The sequence below is a fragment of the Cydia amplana genome, chromosome 6 (assembly GCF_948474715.1).
Source record: "Cydia amplana chromosome 6, ilCydAmpl1.1, whole genome shotgun sequence".
Taxonomy (NCBI): Eukaryota; Metazoa; Arthropoda; class Insecta; order Lepidoptera; family Tortricidae; genus Cydia; species Cydia amplana.
In genome coordinates, this window is record NC_086074.1 from 19,274,403 (window position 1) to 19,301,387 (window position 26,985).

The 26,985-nt window shown below is 37.6% G+C and overlaps 1 protein-coding gene across 12 annotated transcripts in view; it reads left to right on the forward strand.

Annotated features, from left to right (window-relative positions):
- Nucleotides 1-26,985, forward strand: part of LOC134649042 (disintegrin and metalloproteinase domain-containing protein 11) — a 631,585-nt gene that overhangs the window by 399,668 nt on the left and 204,932 nt on the right. For all 12 annotated transcript variants that reach the window (XM_063503746.1, XM_063503744.1, XM_063503743.1 and 9 more), the window contains one exon: nt 26,292-26,371. In XM_063503746.1, coding sequence (XP_063359816.1) covers nt 26,292-26,371 — 80 coding nt within the window. The remainder of the gene's footprint in view (nt 1-26,291; nt 26,372-26,985) is intronic.

A 26,985-nucleotide genomic window follows, 5' to 3' on the forward strand; every position in this document is an offset into this window, starting at 1 on the left:
GGAGGTAGATTTATGTTTATGCTCGTTTTTTTAATTGTAAATTTTAGTGTAAGTTTTAGTGAAAATGCACTTCTCAACACAAACGTAATCCCCATTTTCCTGTCTGGATATTAACATTATAAAAAAATATTGAAAGAGTTAGGATGTTTTTTAAATTTCGGTGAATTAGTTTTTTGTCAAACAAAGGGGCATAGCTATAGCTAATATACGTTGCTAATATACAACGATTTGTGTAGAAACATGTTCCATAATACTTACATTACAAAAAAAATATCGGCAATTTTTTTTGGCAACCCTACCCAAAAAGCCACGTTTGTTAACCTAAACCGCTGTAATGCTATTCCAAGCAAATGTCACTTGGCATACATCTCTGTCAGCCTAATGGCAGCTGAAGGCCGTTAGAGGGGCACGACGACATTTATAGATGCTTCATAATCACAATTGTGATTATTCGCATTCTGGTAACTGTATTACTGTTTATTATGTCTGAGTTGAGTAGGGTTAGCAATTTCAGTTTTTTTTTATTGTGCATGTATACCGAGCTACAAACTTGCATGGCCACTTTATAAAATGTATTTCATTCATAATGTGTCCATACATTTTTGCAGCTCACCGCACATACGGTAGGTAGTAGGTAGGTATTTACGTAGGTAGAAGGTGTACATTTAATCTAATTAGCACTTGAGTACTTAATACTTAATACTACCGGACGGCACAGACCTGGGGCCAATTTTTTATTTGAAGGCTTTTTCTTTTTAGGTACCTAGGTAGTTTCAGTTTATATTGTTTAGTTCTTAGTTTAATTTATTTTTGTTAGTTTACATTGTTTAATTTGAATAAATAAATTATAATTAACAAAAAAAAAATGTTGTCATATAAAACGATTTATTTACTTGAAATATATTTATCAAAATATGTCATAATAAATTTTACAAACTGAAATAAATGTAATGTACGAAGAAAATGTGACCAAGGCCTCGAGTGCCCATGGCTGGAATCGAACCAGCGTCCCTCTGCTATCGCGGCAGGTGCCTAAGCCTCTCGGCCACCGGGGTCACAGCGAATTTATCAAGTACGAGTATATTAAATTTTATTGAGAGCTTATGGCGCTGCCTGTTCAGAAAGTAATTTCATTTGTATCTAATAATATAATATTTTCTACTATTATATTATTCGTCGTAGAAACGACGAAGAAATTTTGCATCGTTTTTGTAAGACTAAATAAAGACGTTTAACAAATGCGTAGGAATGTAAACTCAGGCAAAGTATTGGAAAGGATTGAATAACTCATTTACTGAGTTACATTCATTAAATATCTTCTTTGCATTTACCTACTCTTCCGTGGGCGGTAGTAGGTCGTATTTAATGTAAAAACCTTGATTCTAGTTGTAATATATGAGTACATATAATTATGTAAGAGGGTAGAACCAAATCTCGGCGACAGATTAATGTATGTGGACGCGTCTTGTACTTTCTCTCCCTTCTAGAAGCTCCTGGCGGTCTAGCATGAGTTGCGTTCTCGCGCGCGACGCCATACTTGAAGTCACGCCAGATGTATGGAGTCGCGCGCGAGAACGCATCTCATGCTAGACCGCCTGGATAGCTAGTGCATCCTAAAATACTTCACTAGTAATTTATTTCTTCTCTATGCCTACGACGACGGATCGAGTCCCTTGCTTTTTAATTATATCCTACCAATCATTGGCATAAATAAACCAAAAAAACTTGTAACGTGGCAAACCTTCATAGTCGCGATTCCTTATTCTATTTACTAACGCAGACATGGAGCGCTGTTTATATTTAGTAAGAATAACAGAGCACAGTGACCCTATTTAGAGTAACATACATGTAGGTTGTTTTTTTGTAATAAGTTAAATTAAAATTCCACTGTAAATATACTTAGCAACTTCTTTTTTTAATATGACGAAGCGGATCTAAGTAACTTATATTTCTATCAATCGTAAATCAACACATGCGTTTTACTGTATGCACATTTTATAGTCATAATTGTGGTTTTAAACACTGTTCCATTTGGAACTGCAAAAGTGCACTTCACTGCACAGTTGCACACTGGTACCAAAGGCAACCAATTATGGCCGCTGACAACCTACAACTGTATCGGTTAGCACTAAATAACCTTCCGTTTGTCACTGTCCAGGCTCTGTATTCCTATTGGATATGCGATGATGGCGGCGAATGGGGGACCAGCGGGCGCAGAACGGTTCCATTTTTATCGCCTGTCACTATGCCCCTCACTTTCGCACTTATTAGAACGTGACAGGCATGGTGACAAGAGATAAAAATGCGACCGCGCAGGACCAACCAACAGCCAACTTATATAGGCTGATTACAGAGACTACCTGACAGATAAACATGCATGGTCCAAACAAGAAACTGTAACAAAACCGATGATTAAATCATTGTATTATGTCTAGGAAACTATATTACAATATGTATATGAACAGAGTTACCTACAACTCTGTTCAGCAAAGTTACGTAAATTGTATTTTTTTAAGTGTTGTTTTGTCATGTCCCGTCGAGTTTCCTGCCGGTCCCATATTGGGATACCCTCCTCCAGTTTAGGCGGGATTTAAAACTTCTCGGGCATCGGTGTAGGGTTATCGCTCGGGCATCGGTATCGCTGGTGCGACATGGTAGAGGCGGATCTGCGCGAATTTCGAGTCAACAATTGACCATAGACTACACACACACACACAGCACAGGCACACATTGCACACACATAGCATAGCATTGCATAGGCAGGCATTGGGCACAAGACCATAGACTAGGAATCCTCTAGACGGAGTTTAGAGCAATTATTTCATGAAACCGATGCTGCCAAAAATACTGAGGTGCGGAGGACGAGGTGAGCGAGTCTCGTGCCGTGATTGGTCCGTTCAAAGATACGGACATCACACAAACACACTTTGACTCGAAGATGGAGTAATACTATCGTATATTTGTGGCAGAGGGGGCAGCGCTACTACGCTCAGTCTAGAGGATGTCTTGTCTGTGCACAGGACCGAGAAAAGCTGTCTTGTGTCGGAGGCCAAGTCTCATTTTGGGTGAAGTTAAAATGTACTAGAGATTACTGTGGTTCGCCTAGGAAAACAATTCGGTCGTGAACACAAAGTTATCGGAATGACACCGGAGCAGGCGCGTCGATGATTTGTGCGCTACGAGGCTCATTTTTCACTCGCCCCGCCATCGCTAAATCACGCTGACAGCTCGGTCCAACTATCCGACTCACCCTTAACTGCAGCTCAAGCCAAATTCACCCCCAACAACTTTAAGATAAAGACTACTTTTCATTACCAGCCAGACGGCAGTGGTTGCGTCCTTTAATAGTGTCCTAAATAATGATTTATTATTTGTTTATTGACATGTTTTTAAACTTGTTTGAAAAATAGTGGTTCGCGATTTTTGTTTATATTTTATTGAAACCGCTTTGCCGACAGTGCTAGGTTAAATGAACTCGAACTCATAAATAAAAATGGATGAAAATGTCTCTCTTAAATTACTGTAAAATGCGTTGGATTTAGAAAATAGAGAAAGCAAAATTAATATTTTGTATTTATATTTATATTGGGGAAGACCAACCCGACGCTGTAAGCAGTGTACGACGTACACCAAAGAACTTTGAACAAAATCGCTTGAAAAGCATACCTACTGATTTAGACAAATTTAATAATAGGCGTTAAATATTATGACCATCAAAAATACTTTGATACTCTAAGCTCTCTTACCAAAAAAAAATTATACTAAACACCAAAAAACAAGCAACAACGGTTGCACTTCGGGAGTGCCGATAGAAGTGAAAACTCACCTCACTATGTTACCGACGCCCGGTAACACGATACATACTTTTAGCGGAGGTATTCTATTTATTTATTATATGTTATTATCATTCTCAAATCAGATCACTCTTTTTCATTGACATGTTTATTTACATACTGCCATGACAACATCAAATTATTTGAACATAGGTAAAGAGTCTTGAAAAGGAGTCCGCAACATAAATGTCAAATAACATTGAGTTTTTCTTTATTGATTTAAATGCCATTTAAATTATGAGTGGCCACCTTACGGGGCTTACGGTCACGTGATCGCCTTACGCCCCTTACGATCACGTGATCGCCTTACGCTGTCTCGAGTTTATAGTTTTTTCCCCACCTCAAAAAGTGCCCAGCGCCGCTAAAAAAGTTTTCACTTCAAAAATTAAGTCAAAAATTACAAACAGACACTCTTAACTTAACTTTCCATCGGTGGACATTATGCCTTTTGTAATAAGGTTTACGAACTGTCTGCACTAACAGTGTGGGCCATGGTACAATAGTTCTAGCTGTTTTAGTAACGACTGCACTGCAATTTCACATTCAAATGGAGTTTTAATTTTGGTGATCGTTTACTATTTTTGGCAGTAAAAAGTGTTTTTCTAACGATATATTTTACGATATCTGGGGCCCGTTTCTTAAACTTGTAATACAGGTCCTTTCTAACAAAAAGTGAGATCCGCTTGTATTACAAAAAAAAAAAACATTTATTCACGGAACAGCATATTCTTACAAGTTACAAGCTTTTGAGAAACGGGCCCCTGGTGATAAGTAAAACATAAGCATCTAATATATATGAGCTAGAATAGACTATGTGAAACACACATGACACCAATATCCTGTTAATTCCCCGTTAACCGCCGCGGGGGATGGTTAATGAATTTAAAATTAACGCTCATTAAATTGCGGCCGCGGCCACTCCAAAGCACTGGATAAATACACTTTAATGAAAATCAAAAAACAATTTTGCCGTTGGAAACAATTACCCGTGTTATTTTGTAGTTATTTGACGGGAAATGAGCTTTGTCGAATGCATAACAATGGTAGATCGACAATATAGAATCGAATTTGTATTGCCATTTTGTAGCGATTGTGTGGCAATTCTGATGATGTAGGTTACAATTTTAGGTACTTATATCTTTTTTATTGTTTTCTTTTGGGTGATGGGATATAAAATACATAGTTCTTCTCAATCATCATCATCATCAATATTCATCAGTAGTCTAATTCGCAAGCAGAAGCTAGTATTTTTATATTGTTAAATCGTATCGTGGTTAAAGAACAAAAATCAAAAAACATACATCAGTATGGCATTTGAATTATAAATTTCGTTCAAATAATAAAGTTTTTATTTACGTCATATATAGTTGGCTACTAAAATTATCCCAGCAAATAAACAAAATAATATAATTAACGTCATTAACGGGTATAACGCGATTACTTAAATTTAATATTTTTACCTTTTTTTCGACGTTTCAGCCAGATTGCACTAGCTGTGGTCACAGAAGACTTAACGTACTAAATTAGTAAATTTGTAACGTACTAAAAGTGTTATATAACAAAATAATATATTTCCAACTGGTAATCTTCTCATCTCTGCTCTTACGCACCATATTTAAATAAACCGACATTACATACAGCCTAAATCTCGTAAAAGACGCTCTTATATACGCATTGAAAACAGCACACGTAGGTACCTAGTAATCTTGCTGAAGCACTCCCTTCACTCAGCCTAAGTTATATTTATGTGTGCTCAACGCGGCAATAGGAACGGAAAGATTCTCGCAAATTCCTACCCATTATTTGCAGTGTTTTGCCCACGACCCCCACTTTACGCCTTGAACCCCCCCTTGTATTACCTAGATTCACATCAGTACGACGTGTGGCCTATATTGCTGGAATAATCTTATGATGAGAGGCTAAGTGCCTGTTTGTCCTGTCCTCATGTCTCATAAATATTGTATTTATTTTCGCTGTTCCTTCTTGGAAAAATAATTAATACCTGAGTAGATATTTCATAAAGTTCGCTCGGCAGAATTATTGCGTCAAAATTACCAAGAATCGGCATCTGCATTTAAATATTAAAAAAAGCGGCCAAGTGCGAGTCGGACTCGCCCATGAAGGGTTCCGTATTCAGGGAATTTATGACGAATTAAAAAAAAACTACTTACTAGATCTCGTTCAAACCAATTTTCGGTGGAAGTTTGCATGGTAATGTACATCATATATTTTTCTTAGTTTTATCATTCTCTTAAATATAGTATAATAGAAGTTACAGGGGGGGGGGGGGGAACACACATTTTACCACTTTGGAAGTGTCTCTCGCGCAAACTATTCAGTTTAGAAAAAAATGATATTAGAAACCACAATATCATTTTTGAAGACCTATCCATAGATACCCCACACGTATGAGTTTGATGAAAAAAGTTTTGAGTTTCAGTTCTAAGTATGGGGAACCCCCAAAATTTATTGTTTTTTTTTCTATTTTTGTGTGAAAATCTTAATGCGGTTCACATAATACATCTACTTACCAAGTTTCAACAGTATAGTTCTTATAGTTTCGGAAAAAAGTGGCTGTGACATACGGACGGACAGACAGACGGACAGACGGACGGACAGACAGACAGACAGACATGACGAATCTATAAGGGTTCCGTTTTTTGCCATTTGGCTACGGAACCCTAAAAATGGAGGTATATATGTATACAGTTCAAAAAAACTTTTTTTATGAAACGTCGTTTTAGATTTCACTACAGAAATTGTCTACTAATACTTTTATTTAGTACAAAGACTTATGAAGAAGCGAGATCTAAACCCCAAAAATGATTAAAATCCCAAGCCAACCCTAAATTGCTAGACAAATTTGTTGATTGATAAAGGTCGGACCCTAAATTTTAGTTACAAGTTTCCGTTCTGGTGGCATGTTCCATGTAACCTGGACGGTTTGCTTAATTTTAGTGTAGTTTCACATTTACTTATATGGATACATAATTACAATGGGCAATCAGTTTGCATTGCTGCAGGAAATAAAAAATTCAGGACGTGGTCATTGAAGTTGAAATTTCTTGCAGCAATGTGTCGGTCAAAATGCTGTAGACTGCATGACAAATGCTGCTGGGCACATTTTGAGGTGGGGAAAAATGCTAAACTCGAGACAGCGTAAGGCAATTACGTGACCGTAAGGGGCGTAAGGCGATCACGTGACCGTAAGCCCCGTAAGGTGGCCACTCATAATTTAAATGTGCAACGCACGCGACGCCCAACGTGGGGCGCCACGTATAACCAGGGATGGTCAATAGGGTCCTGTGATTTACACAAAATAACTATGGGAAGGGAACACTCACGGAAATATCGTAAGGTCGCGTGCGTTGCTTCTCGAAAGGGCAAACGGAATCGGACTGCCAATATAGCGCACGCGAGGTGATTGAGTGATTGGTTAGAGTGAATGTGATGAATGGTGAGTGTATGGAGATTAAAGGGTTCACAGACGTGTGTATGAAGGTGTGTCTACACGTCTGTGTGGGAACTAAGGTCTGCGCTACAAATGGCATTTAAATCATTAAAGAAAAACTCAATGTTATTTGACATTTATGTTGCAGACTCCTTTTCAAGACTCTTTACCTATGTTCAAATAATTTGACGTTGTCATGGCAGTATATAAATAAACATGGCAATGAAAAAGTGTGATCTTATTTGAGAATGATAATAATATATAATAAATAAATAGAATACCTCCGCTAAACGTATGTATCGTGTTACCGGGCGTCGGTAACATAGTGAGGTGAGTTTTCACTTCTGTCGGCACTCCCGGAGTGCAACCGTTGTTGCTTGTTTTATAGACGCGTAGATGGAATTTGAAACAATAGACATAAAATAGTTAAGTGATTGAGTTATAATTAGAAATTAAATATGAGGTAAGTCTTAAAGGAAACTAGCTAAGACGACTTTGTATATCCCATATTAAAAAAAATACACTGATATTGCATTGCTGTTCACACAGCATTTACTGCGCTCGTGTACTACATCGCATTACCATACACGCTTCAGTATTTTTAAGAGCAAATGTACCTAAATAAAGCTACGCTGGGTACGGACTGGCGACGCCTGACGAGGTTTCCGTATTTACATGTACAAATATACTCGACGTTATTTCACGTTCTGTTAGTTTCTACAAGATTTATTGCATAGTTTATTCTTGTGTTAGTTAGTTTATAGTGCGTGAAGGCTTCCCTTGTAGGTACCTATTTAAAATGAGGGAAGACCTGTGCTCAGCAAGCAGTAAGTATTTAGTGTAGAATAGTGAACCCACCTTTTAATCCTGTACGAAACAATCTAAATTTTTGCCAAAGTAGCCTACTAAAAAAATAAAAATCGATTTCAAAGGAAGGAATAAAATTTATTGCAAAAACTTAAATATAAATACAAACTAAAAATATAAAAAATAACTACTTACTAAAACCCGGCCCGGGCTGTCCCTGACGCAAAGGTGCCCATCACGCTCGCTGCGTTGCCGCGTTGTATTGAGATGGACAGCCTAATAAAATAATATCCTAATTGCATATCCGCTAGCAACTGATAGGTTTGAAGAGTTCCCTCCGTTCCTCATGAACGTCATCATCAGAACTGGACCTTGACAAAAAATGTTTCTTAAAACCTAACTTGATCAAAGTTTACCCGCCAAAGAAATCTTATGACTCACTCCACCGCTGTCCCTAAAGGATACAAAAAAGTCCTCGTTTATTACAATTAATGTGGAAAAAAAAACGATTCATTAAAAAAAAATCTTTAAATTGTGCTTCTTAATAAAAACACAAAAAATACCAACCTTTCTGATTTAGCCCATTGGTTGACTGGTAGAGTATGCCTTATGGCGTTAAGTCGGCCATTGTGTACTATCACGTGTAGTACAATAAATATTAAATAATAATAAAAAAACAGCCAAAAGATACCTCAATGTTTTTAAATAATTCTTCCTAATGTGTAGGCTTACAATAAATTAACCGCATTAAAATCAGCTTTATACATTTAACCCGTGGAGCGCCCTACCAAGACACGTGTGCTGGTAACTACATAGTATAGGAGTTCCATACTACGGTAATTCTGGGGCGCTTCACGGGTTAAATACACCCTTTCTACTCTTAAAAAAATTACTTTCCGACTTAGTCTTTCAAATCAGAAAAAATAATATTATTATCGTCGAAAAACTCGCGGAACATGACAATCTTCCGACCGATAAAATTTGGAATCTAAATCGTGAATCAATCAAAAACCAACTCACGCGTCAACTACTTAAGTCTCTTTGTTAAATGGCAGTCGTCGTGTATGCCAAGGGCACCGAAAAGAGCCATGTTACCAAGTAAAGTAAAGAGATCGGGAACATAGGTGTTTAAAAGGGCAGAATGGAAAGCGAGGCAGGTGTGTTGAAACACGGGAACGCATTCGAGCATTCTCTCTTCGATGTCCGCTCGAATGATTCTGTTCTTATTGGAAAAATATAGAGAAATAGGGACGGGGCTATCGATCCGTGCTCGTTCGAGTCGAAATTCATCGTACGGTGTACAAATAATAATAAATCAGTTTGAACGGTCCGTTTGTCACTTGTTTATAAATATGCTCCAAGTAGTTATACTTGTGTTTGATTTGTTGGTTTGCTCTCTTTCTTCTTTCTTTGCATAGGTATACTTACATTGCTTTCGAAAATTATTTAAGGGAAAACCGATGTTTCGATAAGTATAATATAGGTTTATAGGACTTACATTACCATATGACATATCATATCATAATATGATATGATTTTTGATTATAACCATTGAAAAAATATCGATTGGCGGAGGTATTAGCTACTTACCTACATACATAAATGCACACAATATCGCCCAAATATTTTTTAAATAATAATGAAAAATTACTAGCTACGACTTCCTTTATATACGTAAGTAGTTACGTACATTATGTGACTCCTTTCTGTCGATGACAATCGAACGTCCATAAACACCAATATACAAAATGTATGAGATGTCAGATGCTACTAAAAGTCACGTCACCATACCTACGTATGTATGAACTATGAAATACGTTCCATACCTACAGTATTTAAGTTTCGATTGGAGTTTTCTACTAACGATTATCATCTTGGCTAGGTCCTCGGTTTTGTCGTCATCACCAAAATGGAAAATATAATCCTCTAACAATTTCTACGTGAAGTATCGCGCAGCCGTTCAATGTGTCACTAACAAGAGTGCCAAATCGTAGTCGAGCTCTAGAAAAAAAAAATAGTAGCCTAAGAATATTACTATTTCCTTCACATAGCTCTCACCGTTGATACTTATTTTAATACCTAACTAATTACCTACAGTTAAAGACCACCCCAAAATACTCAAAATGCTGGTGCAAACATTTTCCGATCCGATGCACGTGTCCCACTAACCGCTCGAGAGACAGATATCGAATCCGATAACGAATAGCGCCGAATCGAACACGACTAGAAATCGAATGTTCACGCCGATTGTTCCCAATTCGAACGCGCCTCGAATAACGTTCTGCTTAACTAGACCCGCTAATGCTGCCAAATCAGACGAAATACGACTTTAAGACTTACCGCGTAAAGCGTAGTGTGACTGCAGAACGCTAGAAGTTTTATACTCGTTCCGTTGAGCCGCCGATCGTCCGAATAAAAGTTAGTCACAAAAGTGATTAGTATTTGTCTTAACTAAAATTCGATTTGGTAGGTAGCCTTGTCGTAAATAACATTTTTCCGTCTTTTCTTTTACGGGTTTCATGGATGCTTTCACCGCCGAGGCGGTGGCTGTCGTTAATACTACATTTGTGTGGATTAGGTGTTGTAAGTATCACGATACTTACTCGTACAGTAAGCAGTTTTAGAATACTTGAACAGACAAAAGTGAGGGAGTGTTATAATTAACGTCATATTTTCATAGAAATTTGACAATAATCGTGACAATTGGAACACTTTTTCATTGCGAATGCCATGCAGAGTTAGGTTGGTCCGACTCTATTAGATTATCCGGCGTATTCTAATTTTAACAATAGGATATGAATTAGATCCATATCTAATCCAGATCTCATTCATATCCTGTTATTAAAATGAGAATACGCCTGTAACTCGTTCAATCCAAAAAAAATAATGTGCTACGTCGTAGCCCGTAGCGGTTTATATTGAATTCTTAGTGATAAACAGGCATTCAAACTTCACAAATGTTTTCTTAATTTTATATTGATATGAGATTACTCCCAGGGCCCGATTCGGATTTTGTAATAGATATCTATTAGACATCGCCAAGTTACGATAACGATATCTTTAAGATCTAACCTGTCAAATTTGACATTACCGCGATTCTGCAGATACTCTTGAACGATTTACACAAGATATTACTTAGAGATCTAATTCACATCTTATAGATATCTAACTCGATATATCGTAAAAGTGACATTGGTTGCCCGAATTGCGCTGCAAAAGAGAACTAGTTGAAATCTAAACTATAACGTATCTAGAAGGATCTAGTACGTGTCGTCTCTTGTGAATATCTTGAAGTTCGAATACGGCAGCCAGTGTACTTTTTAGTACAGTACATAAAACAATTGCGAAATCGGAGGCGTGGAGGGAGAGCAGAATATTAAGACTTGTTGTTGACACTATTTGAACGCTATGAACCTTAACAGAAGCCGTAACTTGTCGTGTTTATAGCGCCAACAGCACTCGATATTGTCAAAGTTTCCATAATATTTTCAGGCAAGCTTTATATTTGATAGATTGTATAATTTGATATGTACAGTCAGCAGCAATAGTTGCTAAGCGGGCGAGCTAGGTGACGCGACTTTATTGTTAAGAGAATAAGAGCGCGTCAAGGTAATTTTGAACACCTCGCCCGCTTAGCAATTTCTGCTGCTGACTGTATGTTATAGGTCAAAAGGTTGGCAAACAAGCATACATTTCTTATGTTATTATTTAGCTACTTTACAAGTTCCAAAATGTGTATTGAAGGATACGTCATATAAAATAAATACTAAAGGACATATTTACGTAAACACTACTAGAACCCTTTCAAAAAGCATAAAAAAACTATTCAAACAGACCCAAGAGTTTACCCGAAAACATTAGCCGAATAAGGTTTAAATCAATTCAGGGACCTGATTTAAGTGAGTCCCTAAACCCATGTGCAGGGAAAAGGTGCTTTAGGGTAATTCCGACCGTCACAAGTTATGAATAAACCGAAATAAATGACACATCTTTTTATACCACGTCGGTGGCAAACAGTCATACGGTCCGCCTGAAGGTAAGCGGTCACCGTAGCCTATGGACGCCTGCAACTCTAGAGATGTGTCATGGTCGTTGAGGACCCTTTAAAAACCATATACGAAGAAAAAGTGACCAATAGGCCTCCAGTGCCCAGGGCTGTCGAACCTGTATGTTCTGCTATCGCGGCAGGGGCCTTAGCGGCTCGGCCACCCAGGCCACGGCGACATGGGTCGGATTTTTCCAAGTATATGCAATTTCCTTAGGACTTATGACGCCCTTGAAAATAAATTAATAAAAATATATATTATAGAACAGTTTTACCCCAATCGACCTAGTGCCACATTAAGCTCAATAAGGCTTGTTTTGTGGGTACTATACGACGATATAAATAGTTATTAGATACCTATAAATATTTATATATAACACCGTAATATTGTGAACCCATTAGTTTACGATCTACGTAGGTTAGGTTAGTTTATAATCTCCCTACCGTCAGTTTATAATTTAACTAGCGAGATTATAAACTGACGAGTGTTTACAATTTTACGTTAACATTTACACAGACAAAGAATGCAAGTATTTTGGGAGATATTTTAAAATTTCCCCAAATAACCCCAACGCACTCCCCACCCTGCCCGGGCGTGCACGGGTCGAAACTGCGATCTTTTTAATTAGTAGAAGAGGCACCACGCAAGGCCGCGCCATTGTTGACTCGCCGAGAGCGAGGTTCTGGCATAAAAATAGGTTGGGCGTTTTATTCTGAGCCGTATTATGTATTAAGCAGGCCAATTCATATTTACATTTTGACATCAAAATTATTTTAAAATGTCATTTTGTTTTGACATCAAAACGAGCTCGCTCGCGCTCTAGTACGAATAAGTGTGAGAAGATCACTTAGATATCATTTTGATGCCAATATGTACGTTCCAATTAGATTCCAGGTAATCGTCTAAGGTATATTAAGACGAGATTATTAAGAGAGAGAGATTAAGACGAGACGAGACGAAGATATTAGGTATATTAAGAAGGTAGATTAAGATATATGACCCTGACGCGTGATGAGGTTGTCACAGCCATCAGACAGCAGAAAAACAAGCGGGCAGTCGGCATAGACCTTATACCGGGTGAGCTGTTGAAATACGGTGGTGAGGAGTTGCATTCATTTATTTGGGAGCTGTTTGTTCGTATGTGGGAGGAAGAGCGAGTCCCAGATAATTTTAAAGTGTCTCGCATACAGGCCCTCTATAAAAACAAAGGTGACCGATCGGATTGCAACTCTTACCGCGGTATTTCACTTTTGACAGCATCTGGAAAGGTCTTTGCCAGAACACTGCTAAATCGCTTAACGGATTTGTCAGAAAAAATCCTGCCTGAAACCCAATTTGGCTTCCGACCTGACCGAGGCACTTGCGAAGCTGTCTTCAGCGTGCGTCAACTTCAAGAAAAAAGCAGGGAACAAGGCCGTAAGTTGTACCTCTGTTTTGTTGACCTGGAGAAGGCATTTGACAGTGTGCCTCGCGAAGCCCTTTGGTTGGTACTCATGAAGCGGGATGCACGGAGAAGTTTGTTAGACTTCTGAGACTCCTGCATGACGACATGCAGTGCTGCGTCGCCGTAGACGGTGAACAGTCAAATTTCTTCTCCGTTACCTGTGGGGTGAAACAAGGGTGTGTCCTAGCCCCTACACTGTTCGCCCTATACTTTGCAGTTGTAGTCAAGGAAGTCTTACAAACAGTAGCCGAAGGTGTCCGCATACGCTTCCGTACCGATGGCAGTATTTTTAACTTGGCCAGATTTAGGGCGCGAACGAAAGTTTCACATGCATTGATCACAGAGATCATGTATGCTGACGACCTATGCTTTCTTGCAGAATCCCCAGATGGCCTGCAACAGCTGATGTCTATTTTTCACCAAGCCTGCTGCAAGTTCGGCCTCAAAATAAGTGTCAAAAAGACCGAGGTGATGTCTTTGGACTCATATGGTCACGAGACACTGGCCGTACAGCTTGGTGAGGACGTGATAAAGCAGGTCGACAAATTCCGGTATCTGGGGAGCACTATAACTTCGAAGTGTGACCTTGACGCTGAGATCAACAGCAGGATCGGTGCTGCAGCTGCAGCGTTTGGGAAACTGTGTTCCAAGGTTTTCTGCCCGCATGACCTAAAACTGGCCACCAAAATTTCTGTTTACATGGCGATCGTGCTGCCAAACCTCTTATACTCTTCCGAGACGTGGTGCGTGTACCGTCATCACATTCGTACTTTAGACCGGTTCCACCTCAAATGCTTGCGTAAGATCATGAACATCAGATGGTCTGACCGAGTGCGAAATACCGAAGTTCTGCGACGAGCCCAGGTCGGTGGAATAGAGGCTTACCTAATGCGTCGGCAGCTTCGGTGGTGCGGTCACGTATCACGTATGGCGGAAGAGAGAGTGGCGAAGCGCATCTTTTATTCTGAACTAGAGGAGGGTAAGCGGAAACTTGGCGGACAACTCCTCCGATACAAAGATGTTCAGAAGCGACACATGAAAAGGTGCAACATCGGACCCTCTCAGTGGGAAGGTTTGGCAGCACAGCGTCCTGAGTGGCGCAGGCTGGTGCAGGACAAAGTGCGCGATTTCGAGGAGCAACGTAAAGTTGACCTCGACGCTAAGCGCGACGAGCTGAAAACGCGCCAGCCTGCTCCCATTAACTACCACTACGTGGCTGGTGTCCTCACGTGCCCTCAATGTGCGCGGGAGTTCACCTCGAAGATCGGCTACGTCAGCCATCTTCGGGCGCACGAGCGCCGAGCAAACTAGGAGTCGTAGTGGTCGCCATGGCCGAAATCGGCCGGAAGGATCACTCAGGGTTCCGTCAGGTACCTGTCCGTCACAATAGACCTTGAAAAAAAAAAAAAAAAAGTCATTTATTGTCGCAAAACACAGTAACAAAATAAAACAAACAAGGAAAAAGAAAAAAGACACAATAAGCACATAAGTCCAATAGGGTTGCTGACTGTATAAATATATATATGTTTAATTATAACTATGTAGAAGGAGGAGTTAATTTGAACGTGACGTCGGAACCCTTGAACGGGTGTTATTAGAGTCTGTTCGGAAAGAGATTAACGGCCCGATTCTGATTTTGAAACAGACATCTGTTAGACACCGCCAAGATACGATAACGTTATGTTTAAGATCTAACCTGTCAAATTTGACATTTGCGCGATTCTGGAGATACTCTTGAACGATTTCCACACGATATGGCTTAGAGATCCAATTCACATCTAATAGATATCTAACTCTATCTAACGTAAAAGTGACATTGGTTGCTCGAATTGCGCTGCAAAAGAGAACTAGTTGAAATCTAAACTATAACGTATCTATAGAATAGATCTAGTACGTGTCGTCTCTTGTGAATACCTTGAAGTTGGAATACGGCAGTAAGAGTCGTAGAATGTAAGGGCTCCCATACTCCATTTTTAGTGTATTTTCCCCATTCCTTTTTGTGTAATATATGTATGTTTTTCCTATAAATTGTGTATGTATTTATACCCTTTATCTTTTTGGTAACTTGTTGTATATTTTGCTGCATTCGTCACCCTCTTTTCACTTTCTCCTCTCATCTACTCAAAGGTTAACTGGAAGAGATCCCTCATAGGGATAGGTTCGCCTTTGTACTTCTCACTACTTGTATGTTATTTTTAATATGTCTTTTTGTACAATAAAGAGTTTACTACTACTACTACTACTACTACATACTACCACATTCCACAATTCTGCTCTTTCCGCACAGACTCTACATAACAAGCAAAAGAGAGTACCTTCACAACGCTTTGTACGTCTTTTTACTATGAAAGGAAGACTTTTTGCGATGGGTAACTCAAAAAACAGCTTAACTGATCATGTTCTCTATATTTTTTATTGAATGTGGAACTTCCTATCGAATCAAGGAGGTTAAAAGTATATTTAGAGATGCATTACCCTAAGACACTCCCCCATGCTTTGCCTTACTAAATAATATTTAGGTTATCAATTCAGAAGCGCACAGATTATTAATGTGTACACAAATTTCACCCTAAAGCGCACTACAAAAACGCCTCATTCAAGTCTCAATCTTACCTACTTCTCAATACAGTCCAAAACAAAAGACTCTCCCATCGACCCGATTCTTTTTTGTTTCCGACGACGCGACAGCACAAACAACTTACTAAGTTCCTTCCCTCGAAAGGAATTCTTCGGGAGTTCGTTCCGAGACAATAGAATCTAAATTGTACAGTCGGCAACATCCGGTACACTTAGACGTAATAAATTGCTCTTGTTCTAATGCATGTACTCCGGGGAAGTGGGTAAGAGGTCACGTTAACTGTACTAACAGAGCACTTTGGGGATTGTTTCCTTGTTCAAAAATAGTTTCGCGCTTATATTTTTGTACTTAGCGACAGACGTATCAAGGGTCAAGATGATAAATGTGAAAAAATGGCCATTATATTTGCAGGTGTATGTATTATTTTGAGTATAACATTCTAATAGGTAGGGCCTCATAATTGCAATACCTTTAGCCGCCCACGAATAAAAACTTGCCAAGACCAAAATAAAGATGCAAAATACAGTGGAATGGAAGGCCTCTTAATAGGTATCAGGATGCTAAAGGATAGGACTATTTAAAATCAGAGATAGCGGGACGAGCTTGACGCCTTTGTCAAACACTGACGGGATACCTCACAGGATAGGGATACGTGCAAGAAAAAGACATAAAAAAGATGTACTTATGTATGTATGTCGCTTTATTGCACATAAACAGGTTTATATAAAATATACACAAAACAGAATAAAAATAAATGGCCCACTTATCCCTAAAATACATTGCACGGCTTTTTAAAGAAAACATTGGAACATAAAAATAAACGCTGTACATACCACATACACCGTGAATCCTTCTCTCGTTATTAGTTATTACAAAACCTGCCTTTATTCTATTCCTATTCCTATTTAGATTGAATACCGTTCCATATTCAAATTGTTCAAACAAAAAACAAATGAACAACCACCGTCTGCCGCATAAAATAGTGTGCTCCCGTCCCGGCCCCGACAATATACCTATATTGTTTACGTGTAAAATACACATCGTGTTAATCTGAGCGGAGATTTGTGTCCGCTTTCCGGCGATGTGTCTTTTCGAAACATGGTTAGTGTCTGGTAATTTTTTTCAGCCTTGCGCGGAAAGTAAATAGTTTGGCAAGTGTGTGGAGGTATGTTGTTCAGACGATGTCGCGAGTTTGATGGATGATAATAGGAAAATGAGCTCGTGGACCGGTGAACGGTGGAAAAGAAAATTAATAACCGAAGCAAGTTTAGTTGCTATGATAAATGAGACAACTGCTATAAAAGTTATAACTTGAAGTACAATCGAATACGAAAAGTTTATTTTCTTTTAGATCTTTAAGCAGTTTCAAAAATGTCAGAGAAACAATTTTTGTTTTCTATTTCAATGTCTATTTTTTTTTGTCATGATCTTAATTCTACTTTGAATTTAATACGTTTATAAGTAGGTACATCGTTAGCCGTCATTAGGTATTTAATTGAAGGTGTATCTGGGCCCGATTCGGATTTTGTAATAGACATCTATTAGACATCGCCAAGATGCGATAACGATATGTTTAAGATCTAACCTGTCAAATTTGACATTTCCGCGATTCTGAAGACACTCTTGAACGATTTCCACAAGATATTACTTAGAGACCTAATTCACATCTAATAGATATCTAACACGATCTATCGTAAAAGTGACATTGGTTGCCCGAATTGCGCTGCAAAAGAGAACTAGTTGAAATCTAAACTATAACGTTTCTAGAATGGATCTAGTACGTGTCGTCTCTTGTGAATATCTTGAAGTTCGAATACGGCAGTCTATCAAGCCATTAAATTACATCTAACATCATTATATTTAATACTGTATTTTTTTCTGGTTACAATTTTTCGGCCTGTCCGGGAACATAACTTTATTTAATGGAATAAAAACAAGCTTTAAAACTAATGGTCGCGAACAGAGGGAAATTCTAATGTCTGTATGAAATATATGCCTTGTTAGAGTATGTGCGGAAAGAGAAGAGTCGTGAATTGTATTGGGCCCCATACATTCCACGTCTCTTCTCTTTCCGCACAGACTCTATTGTCGCTTTATCCTTTCCGGGAGCCGAAAGCTAAGTTATTGTTTTACGGGTGCTTTTTGGTACGGTCGTGAAATTAATATAATCTCATCCCATACCTATTTCAATGAAGACCCACGAAATATAATGGATTAACCCTGTAACCGGATCATATATTTTAAAAAGATGACGCCTTAGACTATCATAGGCGAATTCGAACCTACACTGACATCGGAATTATAATTGAATCATGTTATTTAGTTAAGTATATCGTGCATCTCGTCCGCGCCTATACATGTACGGACAAGTACGAACGAAATGCACGATAACACACATGATTCAAATATCATTCTGATGTCAGTGTACTTTCGAATTGACCTGTTAGACTATCTCTGAAAAGCATTTAAAATGATCCCATTGATAAAAAGAGACAAAATGACGACTTGCAGAACTCTCGTTTAGCCATCGATCTTGTTATTACCTAGTTTATTTCTAATATACCTCATGATTTCCAAATGTAATGCCCTAATACAATAAGGACAAAAACCCACTTTTGCATGTGAAACCTTTCAGAAAGTAAATGGAACCAATATATATAATTTTCCTTTCATGTGCTCAATCCAATCGCAGGAATAATTTCGGCCCTGGATAGTATTACTTAAATTGGTAAAGAGAACCGCTATAGGGCTTAATTTTATTTCGTTTATTTGGCAATTTTGGGGGGAATTTTCCGGGCGCTCTATTCGAGGCATTTGGGTATAGATAATGACGAAATGAAATATAACATACTTGTTTCATTTTGTTTTGGTGTGCCGACGTGGCTTTTTTACAAAGATCTTATGTTTAGACTGTTGGTAAAATAAACTTAGTTGTTAATTAGTTAAGCAACACTTTTTTTCAATCAATGAACGTGTCATGGGTAGGTAATATTGATAAATCAGCCCACAGCCCAGAAATTGCCATGTGTTTATTATACAAATGTAATCGTAGCCGTATTTTTTTTACAAATTTACGGCGTTATTCATAAACGTCTGCTAAGTTAATCAGCTGATGATCGTCGTTTTTCCCTCTCTATGGCATAACGAGAGGCACAAACGACGATCATCAACTGATTAAGTTAGCAGCCGTTTATGAATAACGCCAATAGTAGGTATTTACGTGCGAGAGCAACGTATGACACAAGAGACGACAAAAGTACATCTAATATTATGTACTTGATAACAATAACTAGCACGAGTACTAATAAATAGTCAATTCTCCGATTCAAAATACTAGCTAGTCAATCGCCGTCTTCAGCAATTCAAAGTAACATAGCGAGACAAAACTACCTATAACACAAACGACATAAGTGCCGCTATTGCTTACCAAGATTAGTCCTTTTGCGTTGAAGCGAAACTATCGGGACAATTTGTAAAGAGTTTCTTGGAGATATCGTCTTGTTAGTCCTTCGTGCAGTGAAACAAAAGACTTTGTGCTTCGGCAATAGTTCTACTGAGAAATTAATTAATTAGTATTTGAGCGTTTTCCAAAATAATTCAAGCATTGCAGTCGACGAGTAGAAAAATGTACATTTCATTCATGTCTTCAAAATATTGACTTCTTGGGCTCATTTTACTCAGAATCATTTGTACATTCACGCCTCATACATGAAATAATGTGTTCCAAGATTTCCTTTCCAGATCGTCACATTTTTGTATGAATCATTTTTTATTTGTGTGAACGTGACATTTATTAATCTGTGACGCGACGCACTGGAAAAATATTTTTTCATACAAGATTTTGGGACACATTTTTTCATGTAATGAGGCGTGAATGTACAAATGATTCTGAGTAAAATGAGCCCAAGAAGTCATATGAGAAGCTAATTGTTTAAATTTAAATCATATTTATAGTACTATAAGGTCATAATTTTGAACGGCACGTCTGGACATACGTAGTGATATGAACTATAATATGAAGCCCAGTATAATTATGGGTGCTGAGGAGGGTTGCTGTCAATACACGTTTAGGGGTCAGGGGACGAGGGTCTCTAATTCAATAACCATCGTCGCAGGTCTAAATTAGTGCGGTGTTCATGATTTTACAAGCGTTTTGGGACATCTTTGGTGAAATTTTAAGTTGCCTGACGAAGGGAGGATGTTTTTTTAAATAAATTGTTGTTTTTTGTTCTATCTATTATTTTGTTATGAAGACACGACTGCCATATCTGAATTTCATCATTGAAATTACCATTTTAACAACAAACAGTTATCTAAGACGACTAACGGGCCAATTCGGACGTACAATGACATCAGAATTATAATTTATTGAATCATGTTATTTATTTATCGTGCATTTCGCTGGTTCTTGTCCATACATGTACTTATTGCGAGGGCGAGACACACGATAACTAATGATCCTCATCATCATAACGATACTTGGATCATTAGTTATCGTGATGTCAGTGTACGTACGTTCGAATTGGCCTGTAAGAGGTTATAGCCACTTGTAATTTACCACTTGTTATTTACAATATAATATGCCACTTGTTAATGTAAATTAGTGTATTGTTCTGGATGAATATGACATACCTGTGTAATTTTTTTGATTGGTATATATTGTACAATATACATATTAAAAATAAAACAACTGATATTTAAAAAAAAAAAAATTACCATTGTATTTTTGACATAAACTGCTGTTTTTTTAGTAAACGCTGGCTTAAGTTTTATTAGACAAATAGCGATTCGCCCCGGTTTCGCAAAATTGTTATGTGGCGTGGAGTAAAACACAGTTTGACGTTTCAAACTAGACTGATTTAATTCGGGACGTAGTACTGCTTATAAGGGAGGTAAATCTCATTAGGATATTAGGGTAAACATGAGAACAGTAAATACATTTTGGTCTCAGGACCATTTAAGATAACTTAACACTAATTATAAATAACACATTAAGACATGATGATGTTTACAATTATAGATGGGAAGTGTAAATAAAGTAACTAACAAACTAATTAGGATTTCAAAGTACAAAGCTATTGGGAAAGGTAAATAAAAGTACAAAGCTATTGGGAAAGGTAAACAACTTAATAACTAAAACTAGGTATATAGATCATATTATATAGGTAACACACGGGTTAACAAATTATACATAAACCTTCCTCTTGAATCACTCTATCTATTAAAAAACGCATCAAAATCCGTTGCGTAGTTTTAAAGAGCTAAGCATACATAGAGACAGACAGACAGCGGGAAGCGACTTTGTTTTATACTATGTGTGATTAACACATTGAACGCCGTGCTTTTACATTGCATACTAAATTCGCTCACATATGCCCGGCGCGACTATGTACATATTATCAGTAGGTATTATTACTGAAGTCTCGTTTCTAAACTCAAAATTCGACGAATACTCAACAAGTCTGCCAATCAGCGTTCTACAAAGTTGTTCAATAATTCCCTTTCATCTTTTAACGACAAAATCCGGGAACACATTTTAATCGACAATTTGCATCGTCCTCGCCTCGGGCGGCGCATTATTAAATTGCAACGCCGTACCATAATCCGACACCGAATACCCGCCACCATACTGAATGGGGGGTATTCGTGATTGCATTACGTGTCATCACGTGAGACGTTTTAACGGAATATCGCAAATAATACGTACATGATTTCGTTCGACGTTAATATTTTAAATTATATTTGGTGCTGAATTTTTTTAATACAATCACAAAAAATCACGTAAGCAGCATACAGTGTCGAATACTTCGCTCAAACACAGACAATCGGCGCAATTCGGGAAATGATTTAGAGATTCGCTAGATATGAAATAGTAAAGATATGTGACGTTCCACGGAAAAATATGAATATTGGAGCGGCGTTATTAATAATAGCGTAAGCGCCAGCCGCCATAAGGTACCTTTTGCCGTGGAACGTCACATATCTTTACTATTTCATATCTAGTGAATCTCTAATTCATTTCACGAATCGCGCCGAATATGGCAACAAATTCAAGGCCTATTATTATTATTACACCTGATGCAAGAAATGTCAATCCAGATAGCCTCTTAATAAATAAATAATAAATGCAGGTAGTGACGCATAAAAGGTACGGTCGGTACTCGGTACCTGACTTTTATTAGGTACCCGACTTGCCACTTGGTGCTGCGGCAAATATAGTGATATTGGTTACAAAATAACAAAAAAAAACGTAACACTGGAACCGGCTTCAGAAAGCGTCACTTAACTTCTCTAAAAGGTCTTGTAAAGTTCATTCCGCTTCTCATAATCTCAAGCCATTAGAATAATAATAATCCAACCAATCGGAACCACTCTAAAAACGTCACACTCGTAACATTTTCACATAATTTTGTTAGAGAATATATATTTTAGGCCGTATTCCAAGCGTTCAAAGGCGCATTTTTGCTTAAACATTGCCGATTTCCTTGTTCTTTCATACATTTGATAATAAGTTCGACATCCCTTTGTTTCTTTGAGTTTTTACTTTGATCCGTTCAAAGAAGGTAAGGTCTCCGGTAAGTGTAGGATTACCTCATTACGTCGGGGTTATAACCTGGGACCGTATTTATGTGCTTATTTATAAATCAAAGAAATTATTTTCTTTGACGTCGTTATAGCTTAATTTTGAGGGAATAGGTACGGCGAAATATGATAACGTATTTTGTACAAGTAATTAGGGAAGTGTTGAGGCGGATTCTATAGTTGTTTAAAAAAAGTTAAGTGACATACAGTCAACCTCATGTCATAAAGAAATAAGTAAGCTTTAGCTATTAATACGACTCCACTGTTCCGTATGTCTGTCTGTCTATCACCAGGCTGTATCTCATGAACAGTGAAAGCTAGACAGTTGAAATTTTCACTGATGATATATTTCTGTTGCCGCTATTACAACAAATACTAAAAACGTGTGGAACCCTCGGTGGGCGAGTCCGACACGGTTTTTATTTAAGTTGTGTTGAATGCCTACGTTAACTTAATCACAAAACACATTCAAATGACACCTCATTGACCAAAATTGGTCAGTAGTTTTGATGTTACACACAGACTTAAAAATCATATGACTCCTTTTCTATTTCTCTGTAGCAATCAGGTATGAAACAAATAAGTAGTTCAATAACATGGCAGCGATTTTCAATAAATTCTGACTCTGTGCAAATGAATGGCATTTTCTATTTTGACTTCCAAACTCAATCTTTCCTAACACATTGTCATCTTTAAAAGGAAATTAAAATGCTTAACGAACTCCCGTTTCGAAGTCGCTTAGCGCCGTCAGTGGCTGAACTCAAGCGTGTATTCTAAAAGCTATCGTGGGTGATTCAACCTAAGAAAACCACTATAGTGCGATCGGTGATGCGGTAAAAACTATACGTAAGTAAGAGTGCAGCTATACTGGTTAGCCTGAGTGTTACTCGCCTGTGTTGAGTTAGCGATCGGAACGCGCCTCAGAAATGCTCAGCCGCGCAACACGGGGCTAAGTGAAGCGGCAAAAATCAATCCTCAATGTCAACTGCCGTAATTATGTTTGCTCGCTCCTAAATGTAAGTCAAATGAAATAAAATTTTCACTCGAACGCACCCCCAAAGGCGAGTATAAAGTGACCTATTTTCTTGGTCCTTTGCAAATATGCGGTAGGACCCTTTTTGGAAACAAATTCGGCTTGTTTGACCGTTATCAGTACGGTATGTTACTTTGCTCCACTGGGTACACAAATGTGAAGTGTCAATTTATAAAGTGACACGAAATGGTTATGTTTGGATGGGTGAATGCTTCGTTTCATGCGTGTAATACTAATTGAAGGGATGTTTACAAAAACAACAGAGCGGTTGATACTTTTTTAAGAACATTGTTAATCGTTTCAGGTGTCAACCAGTGTAGTCAGTTATGTTGTTTTTGTAAACATCTCTTCAATTCAATTCGAGGAAGCGATATTTCAAGCTTTTAAGCATTTGGTCCTAGTCCAAGTAGGGTCCTCAAAAAAGTGAGGAATGATAATAATACTGTAATATAATAATCATAATCTTTATTGTTTGTGAGAAAATGGTTACATTGCCAGTAATTACTATTGAAACAATGTATCACGGACTCACCAAGACTCTACCTTTACAGGTGTAAGTACAGACAAATATTTCCTATGTAGGTACCTACTCTCACAACGCATGAGATGTCAAGCATTAATACAATCAAAAATCATAACCTTGTCTTAATAACAAATCTTACAATAACAAAATGAAATAAAATAAAATAAAAATAAAGTCGTAACTATATAGAAATATTGGTTTGAAGTAATCATAATTAGGGGCAACAAAGTGGGTATTTTGGTACGTAAGAACCAAATTAATTCGTAATTTTCAGAAAATTGAGAATTAATCTTACATTTTATGTGACTTACGGCCTGATTTGGACGTTATGATACGTCAAAAATTATATTATTTTTAGATTGCAAAAACGTTCCCTAGCCACATATTGAATTTTTATCCAGCCACAGTACTTAAAACATTGGAATTAACTTAATCCACATATACATTAATTAATACGGTATACTTTAAGTATTCCTAGCTAGACTCTTAAAGAGGTGCACTAAACAAATAAAAGCCTCTACACACAACGGTTTTAAGTATACTCTCATTAACGTATTTACCTGCGGGTGGAGCGTGCATTTTTAAATGCACGGTGGTAAATGTTTTCCTTGAACATTCTTGTTATTTGCGACTATACGTTATAAATTATTCCCTTATGTATAGTACAAGAATATCTAATGAAAACTTTCATATTATTTTCTGGCGATTATTGTGACTAACGCCCATATTCGAACTTTAAGATACGTCAAATACTAGAGATTGAAACGATATGGAATATGGATATGTCAGTGTCAAACAAGTGCCAAAAGTGACGTTTCTTCAAACAAACTCGTCACTTTTGACACTTGTTTGACACTGATATATCCAATTCATATCGTTTCAATCTCTAGTATCTGACGTATCTTAAAGTTCAAATATGGCTGATAATTGTTTACCAGTGCACGCGACGAGCGGTATTTTGATTTGAAAAATCTATTACCTACTCATTGGTATAACTTGGCAATAAATCAAATTATTTTTATTATAAATAATCTATTTCAGTTTATTTTGTATAAATTATTTTTTTCACGTAGCATGCATATATAAACCACAACAGAATTAAAAAGTTTTTACATACATCAATAAAATTCGATATTATTTATATAGGTAATATAAGTTTCAATCGGTAGTCATGGGGGCCGATTTAAACTTTATAATCTGTGTATTAAACTGTTTCATAACTCTTCAAATCAAATCTATCAAATCGTAACCAGAGTATAAAGTTTCAATAGCCCTCCAAGTTAATTTTGTATTAATCCATTAGCGCCCATTGTACCCACTTGGGTACACCTCCATGGATGTATCGATTGCTCTCTAAAAAACAAATATGCACATTTTAAGAAGCAATTTTCTTTAGACTTTTGTGCATAAGTTGATACAAATTCTAGACCTATGTTTGTGATTTTATTTATCGAGCAAAAGTAAAGAAAAATCGGAATTCGAATCGATTAAGTCGTTAGAATAAAACTTCAAGATTGCTAATCAATCAATGTATAGTTGGTGTTTTTTCTCCTTTGTGCTCCTCGAAGGATTTGGTTGACCATCACGGCTTGTAGGTCATGTTGGTTGGTCTTCTTAGTCATGCACTATATTGACGTGGTCGTGGTCATGTCACGGTCGATTTCTGCGCTAGCGCAGCTCTTGTGATCCATCGCGATGTGGCTCCTTTTTTGGTGGAGTGGGAGCAATCGTTGACTGTATTTCCTGTGATGGACTTAGTGCCAGTTACACTATACGCACTTGACAGACTGATCAACGTCAGCCGGCGCGCCACGGCGGTTTACTATGAAACTTTCCATACAATAAAATTTTGCGAACTCTTTAACGATGGCATCAGTTTGGTGCAACCGACCCTTAGTCTGTTCATCGTGTTGGAGAGCGGCCACGAGATATTTTGCTCTCTGAACCTACGGCACCTTAATGAAGAAACTAACGATGTTTTTATTTTGTTACAGACTGGCAAACACTTCCACCGGACCTCCCTCCTCATCAAAGCTTTCAACCACAAGTTCAGATTAGACCTCGAGCTTAACACGTGAGTACAATTTTAAATCCTAGGAGATTTCCATTTTTAAATATTTATTCAGGGTCAATCGCGAATTTATTTTGTTAGGTACCTTTATTTTCAGCGTGCCGGTCTATTGATGTGTGGTGGATGGTTTTAAATTGTGATGTGTACCTCAATTTTTTTCATACACTTTTCGTCGGATGGCTACACAAATTTCTGTTATGACATTTTGCTAATACCTAACCTAAATTCATGATAGACCCAGCAAAATATGTTTTATTACCTATGTGTTCAAAACGCGGAAGTTTTAAATGTTAAAAATGGGTTTTCAGTTTTTGCGAACTAAATGTCATTGCGGTTAAACTGAAGAAATACAAATTAAATCTTGTACTCAGCTCAGCAGGCGTATGACATTTACTGGTGGTAGGTGATAATGATAAACTTCTAGAGACTTCTAGAAGACTTCTAGGTCTATCTTCACATATTATGTTTTATTTGAATATTACAAGAAATAAAAAAGTATCACAACAGGAAAACTATTATTTGCAATTCTACCAGACGAAGGCCATACTCGTGCTCGCAGCATTTTCATATATCAGAAACCGCTGAAACGACTGAAAACAATGTATTATCACATATAG